General features: G+C 30.6%; 1 protein-coding gene across 1 annotated transcript in view; it reads left to right on the forward strand.

The window, feature by feature from the left end:
* The window catches only part of pard3ba (par-3 family cell polarity regulator beta a), a 278096-nt gene that overhangs the window by 41686 nt on the left and 210950 nt on the right, over positions 1–25460 (forward strand). Inside the window, 1 exon segment of the mRNA XM_056453859.1 lies at positions 23456–23624. Within this exon segment, the coding sequence (XP_056309834.1) occupies positions 23456–23624 (169 nt within the window).

The following is a 25460-nucleotide window of genomic DNA, read 5'->3' on the forward strand; positions in this document are numbered from 1 at the left end:
ACTGCCTGCTGTTGTCAAAGCTGCACAGATGTGTTTTGGTCTCCATGGTAACTCCCTAGAAACCACATGTTCTGCCGACTCCGAGCTGCAACCGTTTGTTCTTTTCTTCATAGCCTTTTCCGCTGAATGCTGTCTCGCCTGTTTCTGTATTTCTCTGCATGGGTAAAATGATGTGATGCTCATTTTAGTTTGAAAATACATTGTTATGTAAAAGTAGAATTAAATGTTGCGTTGGTGTGGCTGTCAGCTTGTATGCTTGATGCATTTAGGAATTTAATGCTTTTAATGATGAAAATTTATACATTCATTCATTCATTTTCATTCGGCTTATCCCTTTATTCATCAGGGGTGTCCCCCCTTAATTTATTTAATGCATTTTTTTTTTCAATTCGTGCATTTCCTAATTGTTTTTTTTTTTAAATAAACGTTTAATTTTATTTTGGCTTCTATACAAAAATATTATTTACCTTTATTTTATGCGTTTTATTTATTTAAGGCTTATATGTTTTTCAATTCATGCATTTTCTTATTGTTTTAAAAAATAAATATTAATATTTATTAATGCAGTTTTTTTTTAATACATAAATAATTATTTACCCATATTGTATACATTTTCTTTTGACATTTTTTAACTTTATGGAAAGAAATTAATGTTAAGTCGGAGTTATATTTATTTATTTTTTATATTTATTTATTATTTTCTATTTATTTTATTTTATTTATATATTTCTTTTTCATTTATTTAAATTTATTTATTTATTATTATTTATTTTTCGTTTGTTTGTTTATATATATATATATATATATATATATATATATATAAACAAATGAAAAATAAATAAAAATGAATGAAAAATAAATAAAAATTATATATATATATATATATATATAATTTTTATTTATTTTTCTTTCATTTTTATTTATTTATTTTATTTATTTATTTTTTCATTTTATTTATTTCTTTATTTATTTATTATTTATTTATTTTTCAATTTATTCATTATTTATAATTTTTTATTTAGTTTTGTTTATTTTCATTTACTATTTATTTTTGTTTATTTTCATTTATTATTTATTGTTGTTTATTTTTCATTCATTATTTATTTATTTATTTTTATTAATTCATTTTATTTATTTTTATTTAAAAAATATTTTTATGTTTTAATTATTAATTAATTAATTTATTTTAAAAAAATTAAGTTAGTATGGATTAACTAACATCATTGACATTCACGAAATTTGTAAAACATATTACAGCCATAAAAATATTTTAGCACACTTCATTGTATTGGTTTTAGACTAATTACATAAAACATTTTTTATTAAAACTGTACTTTTTTTTGGCCCCAACCCTAAAAAAAAAGAATCCAACCATATTTAATTAATTTCTTACAATTTAATTTTACCATCACTGCATTATTGTCATCATTTGGCACCGAGCCAGTAGCTTGTTTCCTGCTGTTTAGAAGTGCGAAACATCACAGCGAGCCTGAGTGCTAAAATCAAGTCCGCACACATTCAACATGTTTCTAAACGTGTGTCGGAGCCGTGATTCCTCATAAACCCCCTGAAGCACCAATCCAAGCCCCTTCCACACGGATCCACACACACATACACAGATGCTTTGATTTACTGCAGGTTCCAGTAAAAGGCAGCTGCGCTTGCACAGCGCACCCTGCGACGTGACAGGTCTTATTATTATTTATAAGCATTCATAAAGAGAAAGGGTAAATTTGTCATTAATCTTACACACACACATCATAGGCCCTGGGGGGAATTTGGGCACATTGTGTTTCCCTACAAAAGTAGCTCACGTTAAAAAAGCCCATTCATTCATCAAGACGCTCATGCAAACACATCCGTCATGTATCCCCCCCCCACCCCTTCCAACGGTCTAATAATTAGCTCTCACTAAGCTAATGCCAGCTGCTCTCTTTCACCCTCTCATAAGACCCTCCCTCCACTGGCACATTTACCTCCCTCAGAGGCACCCGAGGGGCCAGCGCTCAAATGGAAGGAGTGATTTAGGAGAGATGGGGGGGGCGGTGGATACCTGTGGAGCAGTGCTGCCACACTAACCATTGCCTTTCTGACCTGCTTGCGCTCTCACATTATCACATTTCTTTTTCATTCTTTCCTTCATTCCCATTTGGAATCTGTCCTTTTCATTTCCACTTTAATTCCTCTAAAGGTTGGCATTTTTAACCCTCAAATGGTTATAGTTTGTTTTTCTTCCATTGAACACAAATTATGACATTTTGAAGAAAGTTAAAAGCAATTCTGTAGTAAGAAAAACATACTATGAAAGTCAATGGTTACAGGTTTCCAGCTTTCTTCAAAACATCTTTTGTATTCAATGGAAGAAAAAAAAGGAGAATAAAAGTGGTTCTAAACCTTTGAGGATCTTTCTTCTGTTGAACGCAAATGATGAAATTGTAAAGACAGTTGAAAACCTGTAACCATTGACTTCCAAAATATTTTTTTTCCTACTATGGAAGTCAATGGTAACAGGTATTCAACTGTCTTCAAAATATTGTATTTTAATATCAATATTCTGTGGAACACAAAAGAAGATATTTTGTAGAAAGGTGAAAACATGTAATCATTGAATTCTATAGTAGGAAAAAGAAAATACTTTGGACGTCAGTGGTTACAGGTTCTTAGCTTTCTTCAAAACATCTTGTGTCTTAAATTAAAGAGAAAGTAAAAAATGTGTAAATGATGACCAATTTACATTTTTGGGGTAAACGTTCTCTTTAAAGATGCGTTTGTGTTTTCTGATGTTGACAATAGTCAAATGGCTAAAGATTTAACAGATAAAATGCTGATTTTGATTGTTTTTGTTAACAAATGTTGAATCACTTATCTAAAAAAAATTAAAGAGATAGTACACCCAAAAATGAAAATGTACTCACTATTTGCTCTCCTTAAATTGGTTTACAAACCTTTTTGAGTTTCTTTCATCTGTTAAACACAAATGATGATGTTTTGAAGAAAGGAAAGCATGTAACCATTGAATTCTATAATAGGGAAAAATACTATGGATGTCAATGGTTACAGGTTTCCAACTTTCCTCAAAACATCTTCTTTTGTGTTAAATAGAAGAATGAAAATTAAAAAGGAAAAAAGATTAAAAGTGGATCTAAACCTTTATGAGTTTCTTTATTCTGTTGAACAAAAAAGAAGATATTTTGAATACAGCTGAACCTGTAACCATTGACTTCTATGGAAAAAAATCCTATGGTTGTCAATGGTTACAGGTGTTCACGATTCCTCAACTTTTTTTGTTGAATTGAGGAAAGAAAACTAAAAAAGGAGACAGTAAATGATGACTAAATTATGACTGAATTTACTTTTTTTTTTTTGGGTGATCTGTCCCTTTAAAGATGCGTTTGTATGTTTTCTGATGCTGATAATAGTCACATGGCAAAAGATTTAACAGAAAAAATGCTATTTTGATTGTTTTTGTTTACTAATTGGGGATGACTTGTCCAAAAAAGTAAGTTAAAGGGATAGTTCACCCAAAAATGAGAATTTACTCACTGTTTTACTTACCCTAAGTTGTTTTTTAATCTTTTTAAATTTCTTTATTCAGTGGCGCACAAGAGAAGTTATTTTGAAGACAGCTGAAAACCTGTAACCATTGACTTCCGTAGGAAAAAAATACTATGGACGTCAGTGGTTACAGGTTTCCAGCTTTCCTCAAAACATCTTCATTTGTGTTCAATGGAAAAACATTTAAAAAGAAAGGAGAAACTAAAGTATGGGTAAATGATGACCAATTTATATTTTTGGTGAACTGTCCCTTTAAAGATGCATTTGCATGTTTGAGATTCTGTGATGTTGATAAGTCACTCAGCAAAATATTTAACAGATAAAATGCCTATTTTGTTTACAAATGTTGGATGACTTTACTCACTATTTGCTCTCCTTCAATTGGTTTGTAAGCCTTTTTGAGTTTCTGTTAAACACAAATGATGATATTTTGAAGAAAGGTGAAACATGTAATCATTTAATTCGATAGTAGGAAAACAATTTAACCATTGACTTTTTTTTATGGAATAAAAATCCTTTGGACGTCAGTGGTTTTAGGTTTTCAGCATTCCTCAAAATATCTTCTTTTGTGTTAAATTGAAGAAAGAAAATAAAAAAGGAAGAAAAAAGTAAGGGATGAGAAAATGTTGACTGAATAGGAATTTTTTGGTTGAATTGTACCTTTAAAGATGCGTTTGTATGTTTTCTGATGTTGATAATAGTCACTTAGCAAAATAATTAACAGAAAAAAATGCCTATTTTGGTTATTGATAAATTTTTGTTTAATAATTGGGGATGACTTGCCCAAAAAAGTAAGTTCAAGGGACAGTTCACCCAAAAATGAAGATTTACTTACTGTTCACCCGCAATTTGTTATAAACCTTTATTAGTTTTTGCTTTTTTTCTTGTCAGAATGAAGAAACTCAGAAAGGTTTGTAAACTAATTGAGGTTCATAAATCCCATGTCCATGTCGTCCCATGCCTACTATGGAGGGTTCTTTACATAATAGTGTGTGATTCATTTTAGGGTGTTTTCACACCTGTCTTTAGTTCGGTTGAATCACTCTCGAGTGCGCACCAAAAGTGGACCAAAAAAGCGTACCGAGACCTCCTTGAAGAGAAACCAACCCTGGAGCGGTTTGTTAGTGCTGAGAACATGAGCTGAACTAAAACAGACCCAACCGCAAAAAGTACTGCACCTATTCTAACTAATCCAGCTGCCGTAGTCTGATGCGCTGTCCTATCTTATGGGCGTGGGGAGGAAAAATATCTGTTGACCGTGCTTTACACACACACACACACACACACACACACAGACAGACAGACAGACAGACATTACCTGATGCATTGTTGGTAATATTTCTGGAAGATGACCATGTCGCTAAATGAATTCACGTCTCCTCCTGAAGTGACTTGTGATGCGCCTTCGATGTTTGCAATGCATTTAAAACATTGTTTAGATGGGAAGGGGAATAGTAGTTGGATAGAGGGGAATAATAGTTTGATAACAATCATGTAGAAGTGCAGAAACCTAACCGTAAGCCTAAACTTAACATAAACTGTAAACGTATCCCTTAATTCCCTGATTGGAATGTTGTTCCAGGATCAACATAGATGTTAATCCAGAAACATGTCCTACTTGGTGAAGTCAGGTTAGCGTGCATCTTACAGTGCCATTTAAGTTCCTCTACAAGTGTCTATGAGTATATTCATATCACAAAATCTATAGTGTTTTCATCTTCTAGCATCATTATACCAGCGTACTGCTTCTTTTCCTCTAGTGGCCACTTAAGCCATTTTCTCTCGTTATCTGACACTTACCACTATTACTGCAGGTTTCAGAATTAGGCCCCAGTGCATATGGTAAAATGAGCTATGTGTGTGTGTCTTTCTCACACAGACACACGCAGAGCTGGAGGTGTGTTTGATTAGCTGGGGTCAGGCGTCATTTTCTCTTCAAAGCCTGTGAACGAGGTGCTTCATTTCCTGAGTGTTCACAGTCTGTCTCTCTGTCGCCAACACTTGCTTCAAGAGGAATTCCACCGAGATTACAAATTATATGTGTGTGTGTTTGTGAAAAGCAGGCAAGGAAAAATAAATGAGAATGATGTGTACAAAGAATAAATTGTTTGACTGCGGTGAGGAACTAAAACATTGAAATATTTACTTATTTATTGAACATTGGCATCTGTTATCTTACTGCCTTGTATTAAAACGATAAGCCTTTATTGCCTTTTAGAAAATGAAAGCGAACTGTAATATGTTCAAAGACAGTAAATCAGTGCATTGTTATTGTTATTTTGCTGATATTTAGAGAGTATGCCGTTGCCAAGCAACATTATGATCAAAAGGCATTCTGTAAACAAATGATTGCCACATTCATGTGGAGTAAATTCCAGTTGTTGTTGTTTAGTCACACTTGTGTTTTGAATAGGGCATATCCAGATACGTTTCTTTGGTTTTGTTACTAGGTTATGTGTAGGTTTGTATTTATGTTTTATGTATGTAGTCTTGTATACGGTATACATTTCTGGAGAGAGCGAAAAACATCCCAGGAGCTACGTTTTTTTGCAGTTTTTCTTTTCATGAATCCGCCAGAGGCCACTTGGTATGCTCAGATCTCAAATTTCTTTCGTGAGTGCCATTCACGCCTGCTCTTCTTGCGTAAATCCACTGTCGACTGACCGACCGACCGATGTCCCCACCCACCCCCTATCCTAAATCCAGCTGACAGTCTTTTCGAAAACACGCGACTGCCTAATTTTTACCATGTTTTCAGATCTTACCACAGTCTGTCTACCACAGTCTAACCTGTTATTATTTGTTTTTTTGCCTTTAGTTTTTATTTTATCTTCTTTCTGTTCTTCCTCGGACCCGAACGCTGTCAACTCCACTCTTAGTCTCAAGCTGTATGCAGCGAGCCACTGGGGAAACTGGTAAAAGCGGAAAAAAAAAGTCCACACAGCCATATGTAGCTCTGGCTACATAATTTGCGCTCTCCAGAAATGTATACGTGGCTACGTATTCACAATGAGCCTGTTTTGTATTTATGTGCTCAATTATTTATGTGTTTATTATTTTTTTTGCGTTTATTTTTAGATATTTGTTTATTTCTGCATGTATTTATTCCTTTATTATGCAGTTTTTACGTTTATTATTTATTGATGTATTCATTTAATTATAAGAGTTTTGTTTTTGTCTGCTAATTTAAAGTCAAAATACTGCAACAAGCACTCTCTGTATTTCCGTAGTTATTCATTTAAGTGTATATTTTAATGTGTGTATTTATTAATTTCTTAGAACTTTTTTGATGTAATATGTTTATTTATATTTTAACACATAAACAGCAAATTAAGTGTACCTATTCCGTTTTATTGATTCCATGAATATATACCTTGGTGGAAATAAGTATTGAACACGTCACCATTTTTCTCAGAAAGCATATTTCGAAAGGTGGCATTGATTTAAAATTTTCCCCGCATGTTGGTAACAACCATAGAAATCCATATATGCTCTGCCCTTCGTCAGTGTAAATTAATATTCGCTGCTTCAGTCCAACATCTACAGTAGCAGGATGATGAAGATGAAACCAGGGTGGACATTCCGGCAAGACAATGATCCAAAACACAGGCAAGGAAACTCTCAAATCCTTTCAGAGAAAGAAAATCAAGCTGTAGAATGGCCCAGCCAGTCGCCTGACTTGAATCCAATAGAAAATACAAAAATATAGATCAGATTTGATAAACGAGACCCACAGAACATTAAAGATTTTTAGGGTCTGTTGAAGTCTGTGAAAATCTCACACCTGAGCAATGCATGTGACTTCATTCTCCATATGAGAGGCGTATTTAAGCTGCCATCACAGAAAAAACAAACAAACACTTTATATAAAGTATTAAACACATTTCAGTACTTTCTCATGAACTTTCATTTCATTGTTCGTACACATAATTTATTTTTCTAATTTTTATTTATTTATTTATTTTTTATGTTTGTATTATTTGGGTTTTTACTAAAATTTGGTTCAATTCCATGTCAACAGCCCCTTTCAAAATATTGTTCCCAGGAAAAAAATTTTAATATTGAAGTTCCAGTGTTTTTTTTTTTTTTTTTTTCCCCAAACGTGTGGGTTTGTGTTTCCGCGGCTACTCAAATACCCTCTGGGGGTGAAAACCAAAACCCAGGTGTGTCTTTTAAGTAGGTAATCTCACACATCTGGAGCCAATGACCAGTACACACACACAGCAGTCGATATCAGATTAGTCCGGTCTCCCTCTTAATCCCTGTAATTCCAGCCTTGTTTGCACAGCATCACCCAGAATCACATCGGGAGGATTTTACCTGTGTTTGTGTGCCGACAGTGGGTTTGCGCAGGCCTCAGCGCGGGTCAGGCGGTTGTGATTGATGTCGATGCCCCTCTGTGGGCGATAACACTGGGAGATTTACAGAGACCTTTTGTCAGGTTTATTTGTCATCCGGAGTGAAAAAGTGGTGAGAAGGAGATGACGGAAAGACTGCATGGGGAAAGAGAGCATGGGGAATGGTATGATTTCTGATGCAGAAAATATGCATCGAATTGTGGATTCCAGTCATAAAAAAACAGTGTACTGTATAACATGGAGCATTCAAAAGTAGGCCTTTACATTAAATTAAATTACATTGTCCTGAATAATAATATTCAAGGACTGCTATTGAAATTAGCCATGGGCTTGTATAAGATTCTGACGGTATGATAACCTTGGGTAAAAATATCACGGTTAACTGTTATCGTTAGTTTCAAAAACAGATTTCTTTTCCATTTAAAACACAATCGGGATATCTTTTCTGCTGGAGATACTGCTGTCCTAAAAAACAACAACAAAAAAAATGTAAATAAAAATATTACACATACCTTAGGAATGGTATTGAAGAGAATTTTGGCGGTTTTAAAACCTTCACTTTTCCAAACTGCGGTACACCTTTAAAATGAAAATCATCCTATGCCGAATTGAAAAATGAAGTCTTAACGACTAAGTGGCGCAAACTAAGAAACTAAGTCACTTCATAATAAAGTTATTGTCAGATAAGAACTTTTTCTGCACAACCTGCCAAAATAAAGGTTGGATACAACTTGCACAAATAAGACAGACATTTTGCTATTGAACATTAAAATGAAGTTATAAATGATATGTATTGATTAGACATGTTTAGATTTTTAATATTTAGTGATTAATAATAGATTTCACAGAATTTAGGATACATTTATCCAATAGTCCAAAGACATGCGCTATAAATAAATTGAATAAACTAAATTGGCTGTAGTTTCCCAGTACTGGGTTGCTGCTGGAAGGGCATCTGCTGTGTAAAACATATGCGGGATAAGTTGGTGGTTCATTCCGCTGTGGTAAACCCTGATGAATAAAGGGACTAAGCTAAAGGAAAATGAAGGATTGAATGAATACTTTTAATAATACTGATTAAAAAAAAGGACAAAAATAACATTTTGAGAAAAATTTTAGTTGAGAGGCATTTTATCAGCTTGCCATGGCAGCACAATTAGCTCTGTTATAAGCTCAGCATGTTATTTTTTGTCTGCTCATATTTTCGTTGGTTTATCAATTTCTTCCAATATTTGAAAACACAATTTTCAGCCCAAAATACAGCTTCCTATATTTTTCAGGCACCTACAAATAGCCATTGTCATATGAATTGTGCAATGAATGGCCTAAACACACAAAAATATTTTAAACATTTTTAATAGTGGTGTGACAATATTCAAACCGAACCAAAAAAAAACCTCCCATAGCAATACAGACAGATTCATCTCTCAGAGAGCACAAGTTCATCTTTTCTGATGTCAAATACAGTCTTATGTTTAGAAATGCCGTCTTGGTCAGTATTCACGTGAACTCGATAAGTAAGTTGATTTGTGAACTTTTTTCTTAAAGGGAAATGCCACTATTAATCAGCAGGGATGGATGGATGGATGGATGGATGGATGGATAAGTAGGTAGGTAGATAGATAGATAGGTAGGCGGATGGATACATAGATAGGTGGATGGATGGATAGGCAAATGGATGGATGGATTTATAGATACTGTATTTGTATTTTGGAACATTCCAATTGTTAATGGTAGCATTAAATGTTTATTTCTGACTATTCTGCTGTGGAGATATTTCATTTTAGTTTACCCAGATCATTCATTCATTCATTCAATCATTTTCATTTGGCTTATCTCTTATTTATCAGCGGTCACCACAGCGGAATGAACCACCAGCTATTCTAGCATATGTTTTACGCAGCGGATGCTCTTCCAGCCACAACCCAGTACTGGGAAACACCCATGCACTGTCATTCACACTAACACAAACTCATACACTGCGGACAATTTAGTTTACTCAATTCACCTATGGCGCATGTTTTTGGACTGTTGGGGAAACTGGAGCACATGGAGGGAACCCACGCCAACATGGGGAGAACATGTAAACTCCACACAGAAATGCCAACTGACCCAGCGGGATTCAAACTAATGACCTTCATTCTGTGACGCCTCAGTGCTAATCACTGAGCCACCATGCCACCTTACCCAGATCAGGTCAGCTGACTGCAATGGACAGAAACAGTTGAAGCCAATGTATAAAGTTAATAAAGTTTTTAAGTTTATTTAGTGCTATTATTAAGTCAAAAGTGAATCCAACTAGTGTTCCAACTTTTATAAGTTTGCTGGTGTCACAGCATAAGCCCCACCCCCTTAGCAAACTTAACCAATACCTTGAATTGTACCAAACCGTGGGATTGGAGTTTTGTCACACCCAGTTTTTAATGATAAATTGTCACGTGCTGGGACAGTTTCCAGACAACAAAGGTAGGAACCAAGTGCAATTTAATAAGACTATTCGTGTAAGCAGGCAATGGTCAATACAGATACATACAGCGCATCCAAAACGTAGACGAAAAACAGGCATGGCAGCGTGTCGGTCAGAATATAACATAATAACAAGGCTAAGATCAGAAACGAGGCAGGAAAACAAAAAGCAACACAAGAATAATACATGATGACAGCAAACAAAGACTCAGTTCTCAACTGGTGTACAGTATGTGTGGTGTATAAGTAGTCCAGATGATCAGTGATGATGGGATTCAGCTGTGTGTGAGTCATCAGTGGTGAACGGCAACCGGTGCGTGTGAGACGACATGACGGGAGTTGTAGTTTGTTAGTGTCATGTGTAGTTCACCAGTGATCTGCCTGGAGTGGATCGCTGGTGATCATGACATAAAAATTGTTCCCAAATATGGGGTTTAAATAAACCAATTTCACAGATCTCTAATAGAGATCAGACATTTCTGGAAGATACATTTGAAATGATGTTGATCTCTTAGCTCTCTTCTAAAAGCTAGTGACTTGGCTGCGTTTTTAAAAAAAGATTTCTTGCATCAGCCTTTTCTAGATAATCCTGTCCTCCACTGTAACACTCCAAATCAGCATCACTTTGACAGACGAATGGCTCATTCACTATAGCCGTGGCGAAATCCTGTCGTGACCTGGCGTTGATTGGCAGGCAGGGTTGGCATGGCAACAGGCTCCATCTCTCATTAGCATGCAGGTAGAGGAGGTAATGGATTACAAGAGAAAGTGACATTAGTCAGCATTGTTTGACATCGTGTTTCCTCAGGCCAGTATCTGTTTCAGCTGAGAGAAGTGAGGGCCAGATGTCTGCTAACATTTGAATGCAAATCAATTCAACACTGGGAAGAAAGTTGGTGCTAGTTGAGAGGTTTTGATATTGGTTTGGTAGATGATGCTTCTCTGGGTGGCTTGTTAGTTTGGATTTCTTTCAGACTACAGTCCCATTGAACATATTTCAGATTAATTGGGATGCTAGACTAATCATGTACAGTATGCCATAAAAACAGCTTTATATTTTACAAATTGTGCAGTGATTATGGATTTCTATCACACAGTTATGGGTTTATAAGGCACTGTTCTGTTCGTTTGTCTTTATGTCTTACAACTACAGTATGACTATCTGCTTGTTAAGGAGTGACTTATTGGTGACGTATGAAATACTGTTTCCAGGTCCAAGCTGCTACTTTTATATATAATCATGGTGTACACAACAGTCTCTGGACTTGCTGCATCACAAATGCCAAAATTTTTACAATTTATAAGAAATTTAGCACTTTCTGGCCATCGGATATTAGGCATGGGCAGATATGTTGTGATCGTGATTTTCTAAAATATTACATTGCATTGTAAACGTTTATTATTACCATTTGTTGAGTCTTTCTATACAGTTTGAAATAGCACTTGGACCCGGAAGCCGCTTTGTGTGACGTTACACTTAACAAGTGGATATTGCACATCACTTTTCATGACAATTTTATGATAATATATCATCACTTTAACTTTAAATGCCACAGCAAATATACAGTATGACCCTATGATTTCTGTCATACAATAAAGCAGACTGAATCACATGATTTTTTTTGTATGTCCAAAAAAATTTTATAAATAAAATAACAACAACAACAAAAAAATCCCAGGAAAAAATAATTAGGTTTAAATCTGATCAGAGATTAAACACAAAAACTAAAAGAACAAGAAAAGAAATTAAAACAACAGCTAAAACAAAACAAAAATGAAACAAAAGCTAAACAAAACATAAGCAAAAACAAAAGCAAATATTAAACAAATACTAAACAAATCAACAAGTAAAACAATATTCAAACTCACCAAAACGTAAACAAAAACTAAACAAAACCTAAATCAAAACAAAACCTGAACAAAAACAAATATTAAACCAATACTAAACAAAAATAAAAATAAAACAAATATTAAACAAAAACACTGCAAAACCTAAACAAAAACGAAAACTAAATGAAATCAAATATTAAATAAATATTAAACAAAAACAACCGCAAAACCTAAACAAATATTAAACAAAAACAACAACTAAAACTAAACAAAAACAAAACAATTAGGTATTTGTACAATTTGGAAAAAATTAAGTGATTTCATAGAACCAAATGACCCCATAAAAAATGCAGACTGAATCACATGATTTTATTTCTGCCCAAAACATTACAAAAAATATCCAGACATAAAAAATCTTAAAGCTGGTTTAAAAAAAAACAAAAACAACAACAACAATTAGGTATTTTTACAATTAGAAAAAAAAATAGTGATTTCATAGAACCAAATGAATATCCTGAATAAAGAAAAGTGAACAAAATTTATATATATATATATATATATAAATAAAATAATACATTTTACTGAGGCTCTCTGGTTGAGGTGTTGACTTGCTGACTAAACTTACCGTTACTGACTAAACAGACAGTGTTTTGTATTTTTATAAGGAAACCAGTTTCAGACCAGGCTCTACGGCATCATAACTTCCCATCTAATGATCTAGAACAAATGTAAGTGGCCTTTAGAGGTTAGCAAGCCAATATTTGATGACTCCACACACTGTTTTTTAAAATTAGTCTCTTGTTGCATGCTTTTGGGCTGCATGTTCAATTCTCGATACAAATAGAATGTTAAATACAGGGTTCATATGGTCATTGAAAACCTGGAAAAGTCATTGAATTTTGCCAAGTCCCTTTCAAGGCCTGGAAAAGTTTTGGAAATACAAATAAACCCAAAATGTTTTGAAAAGTCATGGAAATTGAAGTCTTATGAAAACACAAGCCAACATTTCTAAAATATTTTCATACTGACAAAGATATTTTCTAACAACTTTTTCACAGATTAAAAAATTAAACAAACTAAATAGATACAGATACATCGATGGTCATATTTTTTGAGATGCTGTAATTAAATTTGAACGTGCATTTTCTTTTTACACCATGCGTATGTAGACATTACATGAAACATTAGGTCATGAATATTTACCTGAAAGTTTTGGAAAAGTGATGGAAATTTCTGGAATTTTAGTAGTAAAAATCTGTATGAATAATAAAATGTATAATTAGAAATTAAAATTCTAAATTTTAAAGATTTAAATATATAATGTATAATAAAAATAACTAAAAATGTAATTAAATATAAATAATAATAGTAGTAATAATAATAATAATAATAATAATAATAATAATAATAATAATAATAAGAAGAAGATTATTAATAATAATTATAATTATGTAAGAATTATAATAAGAATTAATAATTATTAGGCATTTGGTTTTCTTTCTTCGTTTGTAACATATATAAAGTATTACCACCTACATGGTCGAGCCATACGTCTGTAGTAGTCTATATTCTGTTAATACATAAATGCAGGTCATATTGAAGAATGACTCTCAGTAGTGTTAAAAAGCTGAAAGTGTGTCTGCATTACGGCCCACATGAGAGACATTTCTGAACTGCTGTCCATTGGTAATACTCTTCCAGAGGTTTCCTGAAACATAAGGCAGCTTATTGCCTGCCTATATATGAAGTAAGGGCTTTCCGTTGTCTTTGCTCCCATTTGCAGCTTTGTGATTGGCTGAAATTGACATGCGCTCTTTTTCTGTGACTCGCACACATAGGGAATAATGTGCAGCATTTATAAACACACTGCGGTGGTGATGAATATCTCAACCGCACACTTCGGGCCCAGAAATAGAGTTTGATCAGGTATAAAGCAGTTAGCGGAAGACCTGGAGACACACGGAAAGACGGCCATCTATCAAACATGTGGAGAAGTCATTCCCTCAGATTACTCTTTCTGTCTTTCGCCCCCTCCTTCTCTCTGGTTCAAATGAAATTGAACGAAGAAATGGACAATATATTGTATCAGTTTTCAAAAACAGGATTACATTTAGAGTTATTGATGATTTTAATTATAAATTGATAAACCCAATTAGTGTTTTTGAGCTCGAATGGTGTTGTGATGTTGGGTTGTGTTTTGTAATCAACAAGGCGTTGCTTTTCACTAATGCATTGTGCTAAATAATACAAAATTGATATGTCAAATGGTTAAATAAATATAATAAAAGTGTTTGTAAAAATCAAATCTCTCACTCTCTGGGCCCTATCATACATCCAGTGGAATAAGGCGCAGGACGTGTTTCCATGACGTTATTTTCAGACCAACGCAACACTAATTTTCCCATTTTTCCACCACGTTGTTTAAATAGCAAATCCATTTGCGACACTCTGTGGGTGTGCTGGTGTAGAAAATGGGTGTTTTAAGGCACATTGTTGGCGCATTGCTATTTTGAGGAACTAAAATAGACTGTTCAGTAGACCAGCTGAGAGCAAGTCTAAAGTCCAGCACAGAGTGCGTTAGTTGTGCACCTCACTTACACATTGCTTAAAACACGCAGGATGTACAGCAATATGCATGTATCTTTACAAATGAAAATCAATTAAATTAATAAAATATTACAAAAATGATTATTTTCTACATAAATATAAAAGCCACTGCATCCATTCCTTCTTCACCTCGGGGTTTATTTGTGACAATTTGCTTTGGTATAATGTTATCATTATTAGTAGTCGTTTTTTCATATACATATTTATATTTGTTTCCACTTGTCAGGATTTGGACCATATGGGGCACAGCATGTGTATTTGGATGTAAAGTAAAGTTGTTTGACCACACTTTATTATTGTTCATTTATTTGTTTGCTGGAAATTAGAACTGAATTTACAAAAAGTTTTGACAAATTTTTGCGCAAAAATTTTTTTTTTTGATTTTTGTATATTTATTTTATATTTAAATTTACATTTATTCATGTATTTATTTTATTTATTTAAAATAATTTTTTGTTTATTTTTATATTTATTTTTTATTTAATTTTAACTTTATTTATTTTTGTTTATTTTTTGTTTATTTTTATATTTATTTAACATTTATTAAAGTTTATTTTTTACGTTTATTTATTTATTTTTATATTATTTTTATGTTTATTTTATTTTTTATATGTATTCATTTTATTTTATTTATTATATTTTCTTATGTTTATTTCTTTTTATATTTATTTTATATTTAGAAATTTATTTTATAAATATATATTTTATATATGTTTACTTTTATTTTTATATTCTTTATATATATATATATATATATATATATATATATATATATATATATATATATATATATATATATATATATATATATATATATATATATATATATATATATATATATATATATATATATAATTTCTATATATATATAATTTATATATAATTTCTTTTATATTTATTTATTTATGCAAGAATATAAATACATACTATAAAACAATAAAACACATACACACATATATATATATATATATATATATATATATATATATATATATATATATATATATATATATATATATATATATATATATATATATATATATATATATATATATATATATATATTGTATATATATATATATATATATATATATATATATATATATATATTGTATGTGTGTATATATATATATATTGTGTATATATATTGTGTATATATATATTGTATATATATATATATATATATATATATATATATATATATATATATATATATATATATATATATATTGTGTATATATATTGTGTATATATATATATATATTGTATATATATATATATATATATATATATATATATATATATATATATATATATATATATATATATATATATATATATATATATATATATATATATATATATATATATATATATATATATTGTGTATATATATATTGTGTATATATATATATTGTATGTGTGTATATATATATATATATATATATATATATATATATATATATATATATATATATATATATATATATATATATTGTATATATGTTGTATATATGTGTATGTATGTATAAATAAATAAATAAATAAATTAAATATATATATATATATATATGTATGTGTTTTATTGTTTTATAGTATGTATTTATATTCTTGCATAAATAAATAAATATAAAAGAAATTATATATAAATTATATATATATGTATATTACATGTAATATATAAATGTATATATAAAAATATAAATGTATGTATAAAAATGTATATAAATCTTTAGTTTGTGGCATTTATCAATATTATGAGCTCTCTTTCTTTCTATCTCTCTCTCACACACACACTTTTGCCATCTGATCTGGATGATTTTGGTTTATTTTTTCGAGCGACAAATGTCAGGCCATCGCATCACACAGACCAGGCTCTGGGAGCGATGCGCTGCAATATTTCCCCATGATTGATGATGCGTATTCCTGTCGCGAGTCACCGGTTATTGTTTTCCTGAAAACCAGTTACGGATGCAGATGACTTCATATCCAGCTTCCTCCTCACGCTACACCTGCCCTCGCCGTTGAGGTTTTCTTTTTTTCTTTTTGTCTTTCATTAAGCCGTTGTTTCCTCTGCCAGACGTGATTGGAAAGGCGAGCGCGGGCAGAAGAAGGGAAGTGCTAATTCATTAGCGGCTGGCGAATGAATTCATCAGCCGGCCCGACTTTATGGCCGCTTGTCAACGTGCCAATCCGAGACGGTCAGAGACCACGCCGCATTTTCTCTCATTACCGTCCACGTCCTCTCGCCTCATAACGCCACCGTGACATTATGTTTGACAGCTTCTGATTCCCTTGTCACATCTAATTTGCACATTGATGCTTAATGCACGTGCTCACAAACACAGACACCTGTCGGATGAGCTTTCATTTTTAAATTTCATTTTTATATTTGTTTATTATACCGCTCTCATGTCTCGTGAATAGTTTATGAGAGGTGTTGTTAGCCATTCAACTAATGAAAAACAATTCAATACCGTAACACTTTAGTTTATGTATAGCAGTTCCACCTGTTGGCTTATTTACCTGCCTATTAACTGTTTATTAGCACCTATAAAGTATGATCTTATTATACTTAATTCTATCCAATACCTAAACCCAACTACCACTTTACTATTAATAAGTACTGTAGCTAGTTAGTTGTTTGAGCTTGAATTGTACATTAAAATAATGACAATTTAAAAAAAATAATAAACATTTCTACTGATGCTTGGATATATTACAAATGCCTGTAAAGTTTTTAATTTAATTTTAGATTTGTTTATCATTGCGTTGTTTATTAGAGCTACATGATACTGAGAAAATGTGCAATGTTTAGTGTTGCGATAAGAATATTTCTTACGATTTATTTAATTATTTAACAATCATACTAAAATAAACAAGCTATGTGTGTATATATATATATATATATATATATATATATATATATATATATATATATATATATATATATATATACATACACACATAGCTTATATATATTTCTCAGCTAATTAAATAAAAAAAAAAAAAACACATTTTGACTTTTTAAAATCACACAAAAGACTGACAATTGACTTTGGCGTAAATTCTGATTCTTATTGATAGTCGTTAGCACCTACCGGAGAGGTGGGGATAAAGATAGTAAGGCCGGTCTAATTGGTCAGCTTTAGTTAAACGTGCAACAAACAAATGCAGCTTAGTTTAAGTACCAATTCTGTCTTTTGGCTTATTATGGCCTGTTATAATATAAGATAATAAATGTTTATTAGCACTTAAATAGTATGATCCTATTCTACTACATAATCCTATCCAATACCTAAACCAAACTACCCAGCTAGCTTTCTAACTATCAATAAGTAGCTACTGAGTTGTTTATTGAGCTTAAAGTCTTGAATTGTACATTAAAATAAAGTGTGACCAATTTTTTGGTAACTCTTGTCCCCTAAAGTTTTTAATTTAAGTTTATATGTGTTTATCATCGTATTTATTAGGGCTGCATGATACTGGGAGAATGTACGATGTTGTTGAGTGTTGCGATAACAATATTTCTTTAATCAGAATCAGAATCAGTTTTATTGCCAAGTGTGCTTCACACACACAAGGAATTTGTTTTGGCTACAGAAGCTTCCAGTGTACATAAAGAGACAAGTGACGACACAAAATAAATATGGAAAAAAAAAAATAACAAAAAAAGATAATCATTAAACAGATGCGGTTAGTCAAGAAACCTGGATGTTGAGTTGTATGTACAGATTGTTATAAATATACAGGTTATAAGGTGCTGTGTACAAGTGCGAATGTTGAAGGTATTGCATTGTATATTGATATAAGGTGCTGTGTACAAGTGCGTATGAGAAAGTATTGCACATATTTATTGCACAGTAGGGGAATATTTAACTGTTCATAAGGTAGACAGCCTGAGGAAAGAAACTTTTCCTGTGTCTGGCTGTTTTTGTGCTTGGTGCTCTGAAGCGCCGACCAGACGGTAACAGTTCGAACAGGTAGTGTGCTGGGTGTGAGGGGTCCAGAGTGATTTTGCGAGCCCTTTTACTCACTCTGGAAGAGTACAGTTCTTGAAGTGTAGGAAGGGTCGTGCCAGTGATATATTAACTAACTTTGAATAAAAAAATGCTATTTTATCAGCAATTTAAAAACATGAAATCATAATAAAATAAATAAGCAATATATGTTGATATGACTAAAGAAAAAACTATTTTATCAGCAATTTGAAAAAAAAATAATTATAAAATAAACAAGCAATATTTATTTTTCTGAGCTAATTAAATCGAACACGTTTTGTATTGAAAACCACACAAATGGCTGAAAACTTTGTCTGAAGTTCTGATTCTTATTGGTTCTTGTCAGCACCTACTGGAGAGGTGGGGATGAAGATGGTAAGCCCCCATCTGATTGGTCAGATTCGGATAAACATGCAGCACACAAATGCAAAATAAGAGAAAGAAATTATTGTACTTCTCAGTATAGATATTGCATATAGTATTATTGCGATAATGATGAATTTCGATATATTGTGCAGCAGCCCTAGTGTTTTATTATTTGATTGCGAGTGCTTTAGGAGTGGTGTTGTGAGCCACTCGATGAATGGAATCAAATTAAAATACTAATACATGATTTAACTGAATAAAAGGATTTGTGTATAATGTTAGTGGTGTAACGGATCACAAATCTCACGGTTCAGATCACACTACACAAAATCACGGATCGGACCATTTTTCGGGTCAGCAAATAAAGGAGGAGAGAAATGTTTATTGCTTTCCATTTATTGCAAAAACATTACTGCAAGAAACTTTAGATTTTAACAAACAAAACCTGTAATATTAATAAAAATAAAAATCAAGAAATGACCATCTGAATAAAAAAGTTAAATATTCAATACTGTGAAAACTGATCTTTGCTACTGTTGCTAACGATGCTAAATGTACAAATCTAACATTATAACCTTGTAAAACACATCAGATTAATTTTTATCCCATTTTCAATCAATGATTCAATAATTCAATCATAAAACTTTGTTGCATTAATTGATGTATACTTTTTAAAGAAACATTGAGTAACATTGAGCATTTTTGATGGTTGCTTGAGCAAACAACCATTGTCGTTTCCATAATTTCGATTTGTTTTACACATTTCTATATGTATTCATATTTATATATAAAGTATTTTTATCAACTATTAATTCTTAGTGCTTGTGCTACCAAACACACGTCAGCGAATTAATTAATTCGTTCATTCATTTTCCTTCAGCTTCGTTCCTTTATTCATCAGGGGTCACCACAACGGAATGAACCAGCAACTTATCCAGGATATATTTTACACAGCAAATGCCCTCCCAGCTGCAACCCAGTACTGGGAAACATTTATACACACTTATTCACACACATACACTACCGCCAATTTGGTTTATTCGATTCACCTATAGCGCTTGTGTTTGGACTGTGTGGGAAACTGGAGCACCCGGAAGAAACCCACAGCCGACATGTGGAGAACATGCAAACTCCACACAGAAATGAGCCACCATGTCCCCCCTGTCAGCAAATTCTATATTTTAAAATGCATTTCATATTTGTTTATCACACTGTAGTCATGTTTATTCTGTATTATTGGATCTGGTTCAGGAAGATGGATGTTTTACACCACTCAACAGATGATGAAATAAAAATATTAAAAGATCAGTGCATAATTTCAGTAATATTTTCTCTGCAATGTTAAAGAATCTAAATGAACATTTTACATATATTTTGTTTAATTGACAGATTTTTATTTAAGAAGCATAACATTTCCATTGACCATTAATGCTTAACGCTTGTGCTACTTAGCACAGATGGCTGTTTCTTATTGTTATTTAACCATTTTATATTTCTTTATCGTTCTGCTGTCATGTTTCTAAGATTAAACCACTTTCGGAGTCAAACGACTGATGAATTTCACACACAAGCACTCAAGCGTTACATTAGAGTCTGTTCTATAGACAATTAACGTACGGCCGCTCGTGTAATGTGTCTAATTATTGTCTGATGGCTGTGTAACTTGTTAGTAATTACTTATTATTTTTTTCACCCTATTTAAGCACAAATAATGGGTGTATTTCATGCTATTATACTAGCAATGTTTGTGGTACATGTATGTATACACTGTTTGCTTAGTTTCTGAATGTATGAAGTAATAGGATTACCTGTATTTGACCACATGTGTTCAGCAAACACTCACTGGAAGCACAATATCTCATAATGCACTGCACTTGCATGTTTATGGAGTGGTCAGTGAAGAGTATTTGCATTATCTTCATGTTTTAACATCTCAAGAGTCATGGCTAAATATATATTGATATTTATCGTTTGGATTAAAATAACATATTTCTTAAAATTTGTAGCCATGTAATATGCTATGTGTTAATTAAACTGTGTGTGTGTATATATATATATATATATATATATATATATATATATATATATATATATATATATATATATATATATATATATATATATATATATATATATATATATATATATATATATACATATATATATATATATATATATATATATATACATATATATATATATATATATATATATATATATATACATATATACACATTTATTTTTAATAAATTTTTCAACTGGACATTCGTTTGTTTAAAATTCATCACTGAGGTTATCAGTTTAGTGCTGTTTTTGCTGTTAATAAAATGCATTTTGTCATCAAATATAGTGATGTATTAAATTCAGATGTTTTTAAGTGTGGCTGAAGTGTACAAATATATTTCAGGGCCGCAATAACTTATTTCTTTGTCTTATGAGTTTCACAAACCCATTTTCTCACACTGTACGTCCAAGGCAAACATCATCTATTTTTCCAGTTTTACTTTCACAGCAATATTTGAAGCATCTATTATTGATATTGGCCTGTGTTTCGTTCAGGGCTTTTCTCTGAGTGAGAATCTGTTACTGATATTGTGTTTTTTGTTTTTTTTAGCTCAGTCACACAGATTTTTCTTTCTGACGTCCAAAAGAATAAATTCTGGCAACTTTTGAACATTATGAGTGCTGAGGAAATGCATTTATATTTAGCCTGTTATGCTATAATATATAAGTTTTTCTTTGCACCAGGATCAATTTTAATTTTCTTAAATTTTTTTTTATTTTATTTTAAGATGTTCTTGCCTTTTTAGCTTTTTTCTTTTTAATTGCTTTTATTTAATTTTTTTGTTATTTTTTATTTTATTATCTTATCTTTTCTATTCTTTTTTCTTTTCTTTTATCTTATTTCTTTTTAATTTTTTTTAAATTTTATTATCTTTTCTTTTTTCCTATTATTTAGTTATTTTATATATTTTGTCTTTTCTTTTTTATTTCTTTTTCATTTGATTTAATTTAATTATTTAATGTCTTTTATTAAAATTATTTTGTCTTTTCTTTTTTATTTCTTTTTCTTTTGATTTAATTTAATTAATTATTTAATGTCTTTTATTAAAATTATTTTGTCTTTTCTTTTTTATTTCTTTTTCTTTTGATTTAATTTAATTATTTAATGTATTTTATTAAAATTATTTTGTCTTTTCTTTTTTATTTCTTTTTCTTTTTCTTTTGATTTAATTTAATTATTTAATGTCTTTTATTAAAATTATTTTGTCTTTTCTTTTTTCTCTTATTTATTTTTCCCTTTTCTTTTTTATTTTATCTTATTTATTTTTATTTTTAATTTCATTATCTTTTCTTGTCATTTATTTTCTGTTTTAATCTATTTAATTTTTAATTTTATCGTATTTTTATTTTAAATAATTTTTTTTAAAATTTGTTTTCTTTTTTATTTTCTTCAATTTAATTTAGTTAATTTTTTAAACCTTCTTTCCTTTTTTTCGTTTCTTTTTATTTCTTTTATCTTATTTTTTATTTCTTTTTAATTTTATTTTATCTTAGGTATTTTTAATTAAATTTATTATCTTCTTCTTTTTCATTTATTTTGTCTTATTCATTTTATTTTATCATCTTTTCTTTTCTGTTTTATTTTTCTTTTCTTAATTTTTTTATCCAATTAATTATTTATTTTATATATTTATATATTATTAATTTCTTTTTTATTTTCTTTTATTTATTGTATTTAATAATCTTGTTTATTTTTACTCATTTTATTTGATCTTTTCTTAATCCTTTTCTTTTGTTTTTTTATTTCTTTTATCTTATTTATTTATTATTTATTTTATTATCTTTTTATTTTAAACATTTTTTCGTTTTCATTTTACTTTTTTATTTGTTTTCTTTTCTTTTCTTTAATTTAATTAATTTAATTTATTTTTATTTTCATTTCTTTTTTCTTTCCTTTTTTCTTTTTATTTTCTTTTATTTTTTACATTTATTTTATTTGACTTATCCCTTTTTCTTGTTTTTTATTTTAGCTTTTCTTTTCTTTTATGTTTAATTTAATCAATTTAATTAAATTTTACATGAAGCATTAATAATTAATTTGACATTTTGGTCACTGTCAAATTGTTCATTTTTAACAATTGTAATTTTTTTCATAATATTTTAAACAATTTAACATCTTTATTTAGTTTTCCAGCTGTAGACTTTTTGTTTGTTAGTTGCTGAAGTTTGTGATGTATCCTAATTGTGTTTGTTTTTATCTGCCCTCAGCTGACGGCAGTGTTTGAGAAGCTGGAGCTCCAGCAGAGGGCGCTGGTGAGTCCCGGGGGCAGTTTTGCATCCGGTCGCTCCAGTCCAGACCACTCTGAACCCGAACTCAACATCCTGCATCCGTACCTGAGCAGTGAGATAGAGGTCACTCCTTCTGCCCTCAAATCAAGTACGTGCATGCCAGTGCTGGAATTCACATGTTCACGTCAGTCTAAGACAAAATCACGAAGGTTATGTTGGCCAAGATGCATCACAGAATAATGGTTCATTTTCAATTCATCTTTATTTCTATAGCGCTTTTACAATGTAGATTGTATCAAAGCAGCTTAACATAGAAGTTCTAGTAAATTGAAACAGTGTCAGGTCCAGTTTTCAGAGTTGAAGTTTAATTAAGTTCATTGTGGTTTAATTTTCACTGAGCAGCTCCACAAGTCTCAAACCAAGCAAGCCATTTAAGTTTTTAAGTTCTACAGTTTATTTTATTTAAATAGATTTACCACACATTTTAAAAACATTTATTTGTTTAATATTTATTTAATTATTTAAAAAAATTCATATTTTTAAATAAGACAGTTTTTAAATTAATAATAAATTGTGTAAAGTTTAATAGCTCTATATTTGAATTTAATTAATTATTTGAATAGATTTACATCTGTATTTAAAATCATTTATTTATTCAATATTTATTTATTTATTTATTTATTTACTGTATTACAAAAAATCGATTATTTTTTAAATTAGACACATTCTTCATTAATCAAAATAATAGAATTGTTAATTTATTTATCTTAATTTCAAAACCATGTTATTTATTGTATTGATTTTGTATAAAATTATTATTAATAATAAATTGTATAAATTTTTTACAATTTAGTAGAGCTATGTTTTATTTCATAAAATTTTATTTCAATATATTTGAATTAGATTTACATCTGAATTTAAAAACATTTATTTATTCATTATTTATTTATTTAATTCACTATAAAAAGTCGATTATTTTTTTTAAATTAGACATTTTACTTTAATCAAAATAGAATTGTTTGTTTATTTATCTTCATTTCTAAACAATGTTGTTACTGATTTGTATTAATTTTGTATCAAATTAATAATAAATGATGAAAAATTTTAGACGTTGTATATAATTCTATAGAGCTATATTTTAATTACATTTAATTTAATTTATTTTAAACAGATTTACAACTGAATTTAAAAACATTTATTTATTATATATTTATTTACTTTAGTATAAAAAAATTGGGTCAATGAGAGATAAAAAGAGCCATGGGTGAGGTGTATTTGTGGGTTCAGTCTGAATCTCTGAAGCCTCCCAGGGTTAAACAATACTCCGTTACCCACAAACACAAGTCTCTTTTATTTCCAATGACCACAGACTGACCGAATGAAGGAATCATCTGCATTTGCACATCAGCAGAAGTGTGTGCGTGCGTGCGTGCGTGTGCGTGTGTGTGTGTGTCGTGGTTTTAATGTATTTGTGTGCGGTACAAAGTCATATGGAGAATGTGTTCAATGTGTGTTCATATGTGGTTGCATTAGAAGCAGCCCATAAAACGGTGATGATTTGCCTTCATGTTTATGTTTGTGTGGTTTGGTTTTGTGTTTTGGAACAACACAAGGGTGAACAAATGATGACCAGAGTTTTATTTTCAGAATAAAGGATTCTTAGGGACCACCCACACTAGCAGCCCCATAGGAATATTTTTGTGACTATTATGATAAAACATAGCAGGCAAAAACACTGCTCGTGTGCCTTTTGGTTTAGAAATGTTGTCCTTCATGGCTTTCATTATGTTTTTTCAGTCTAATTTAAAGAAAGTATGCAAAGTATTTTAAGTCTGGCTTTTGTTGCGCTTTATAAATGCATGTCTGTAGATTTCAGTTACAATAAATATTATTTCTATTTTTTCTCCTGTTCGCTTCAGCAGCTCTTACATGCACCAAACTGTACAGTTTTATTTAAACAATAAAAACAAATCTAGTTCATAAA

Source organism: Danio aesculapii, chromosome 1, assembly GCF_903798145.1.
Source record: "Danio aesculapii chromosome 1, fDanAes4.1, whole genome shotgun sequence".
In the NCBI taxonomy this organism is placed as follows: Eukaryota; Metazoa; Chordata; class Actinopteri; order Cypriniformes; family Danionidae; genus Danio; species Danio aesculapii.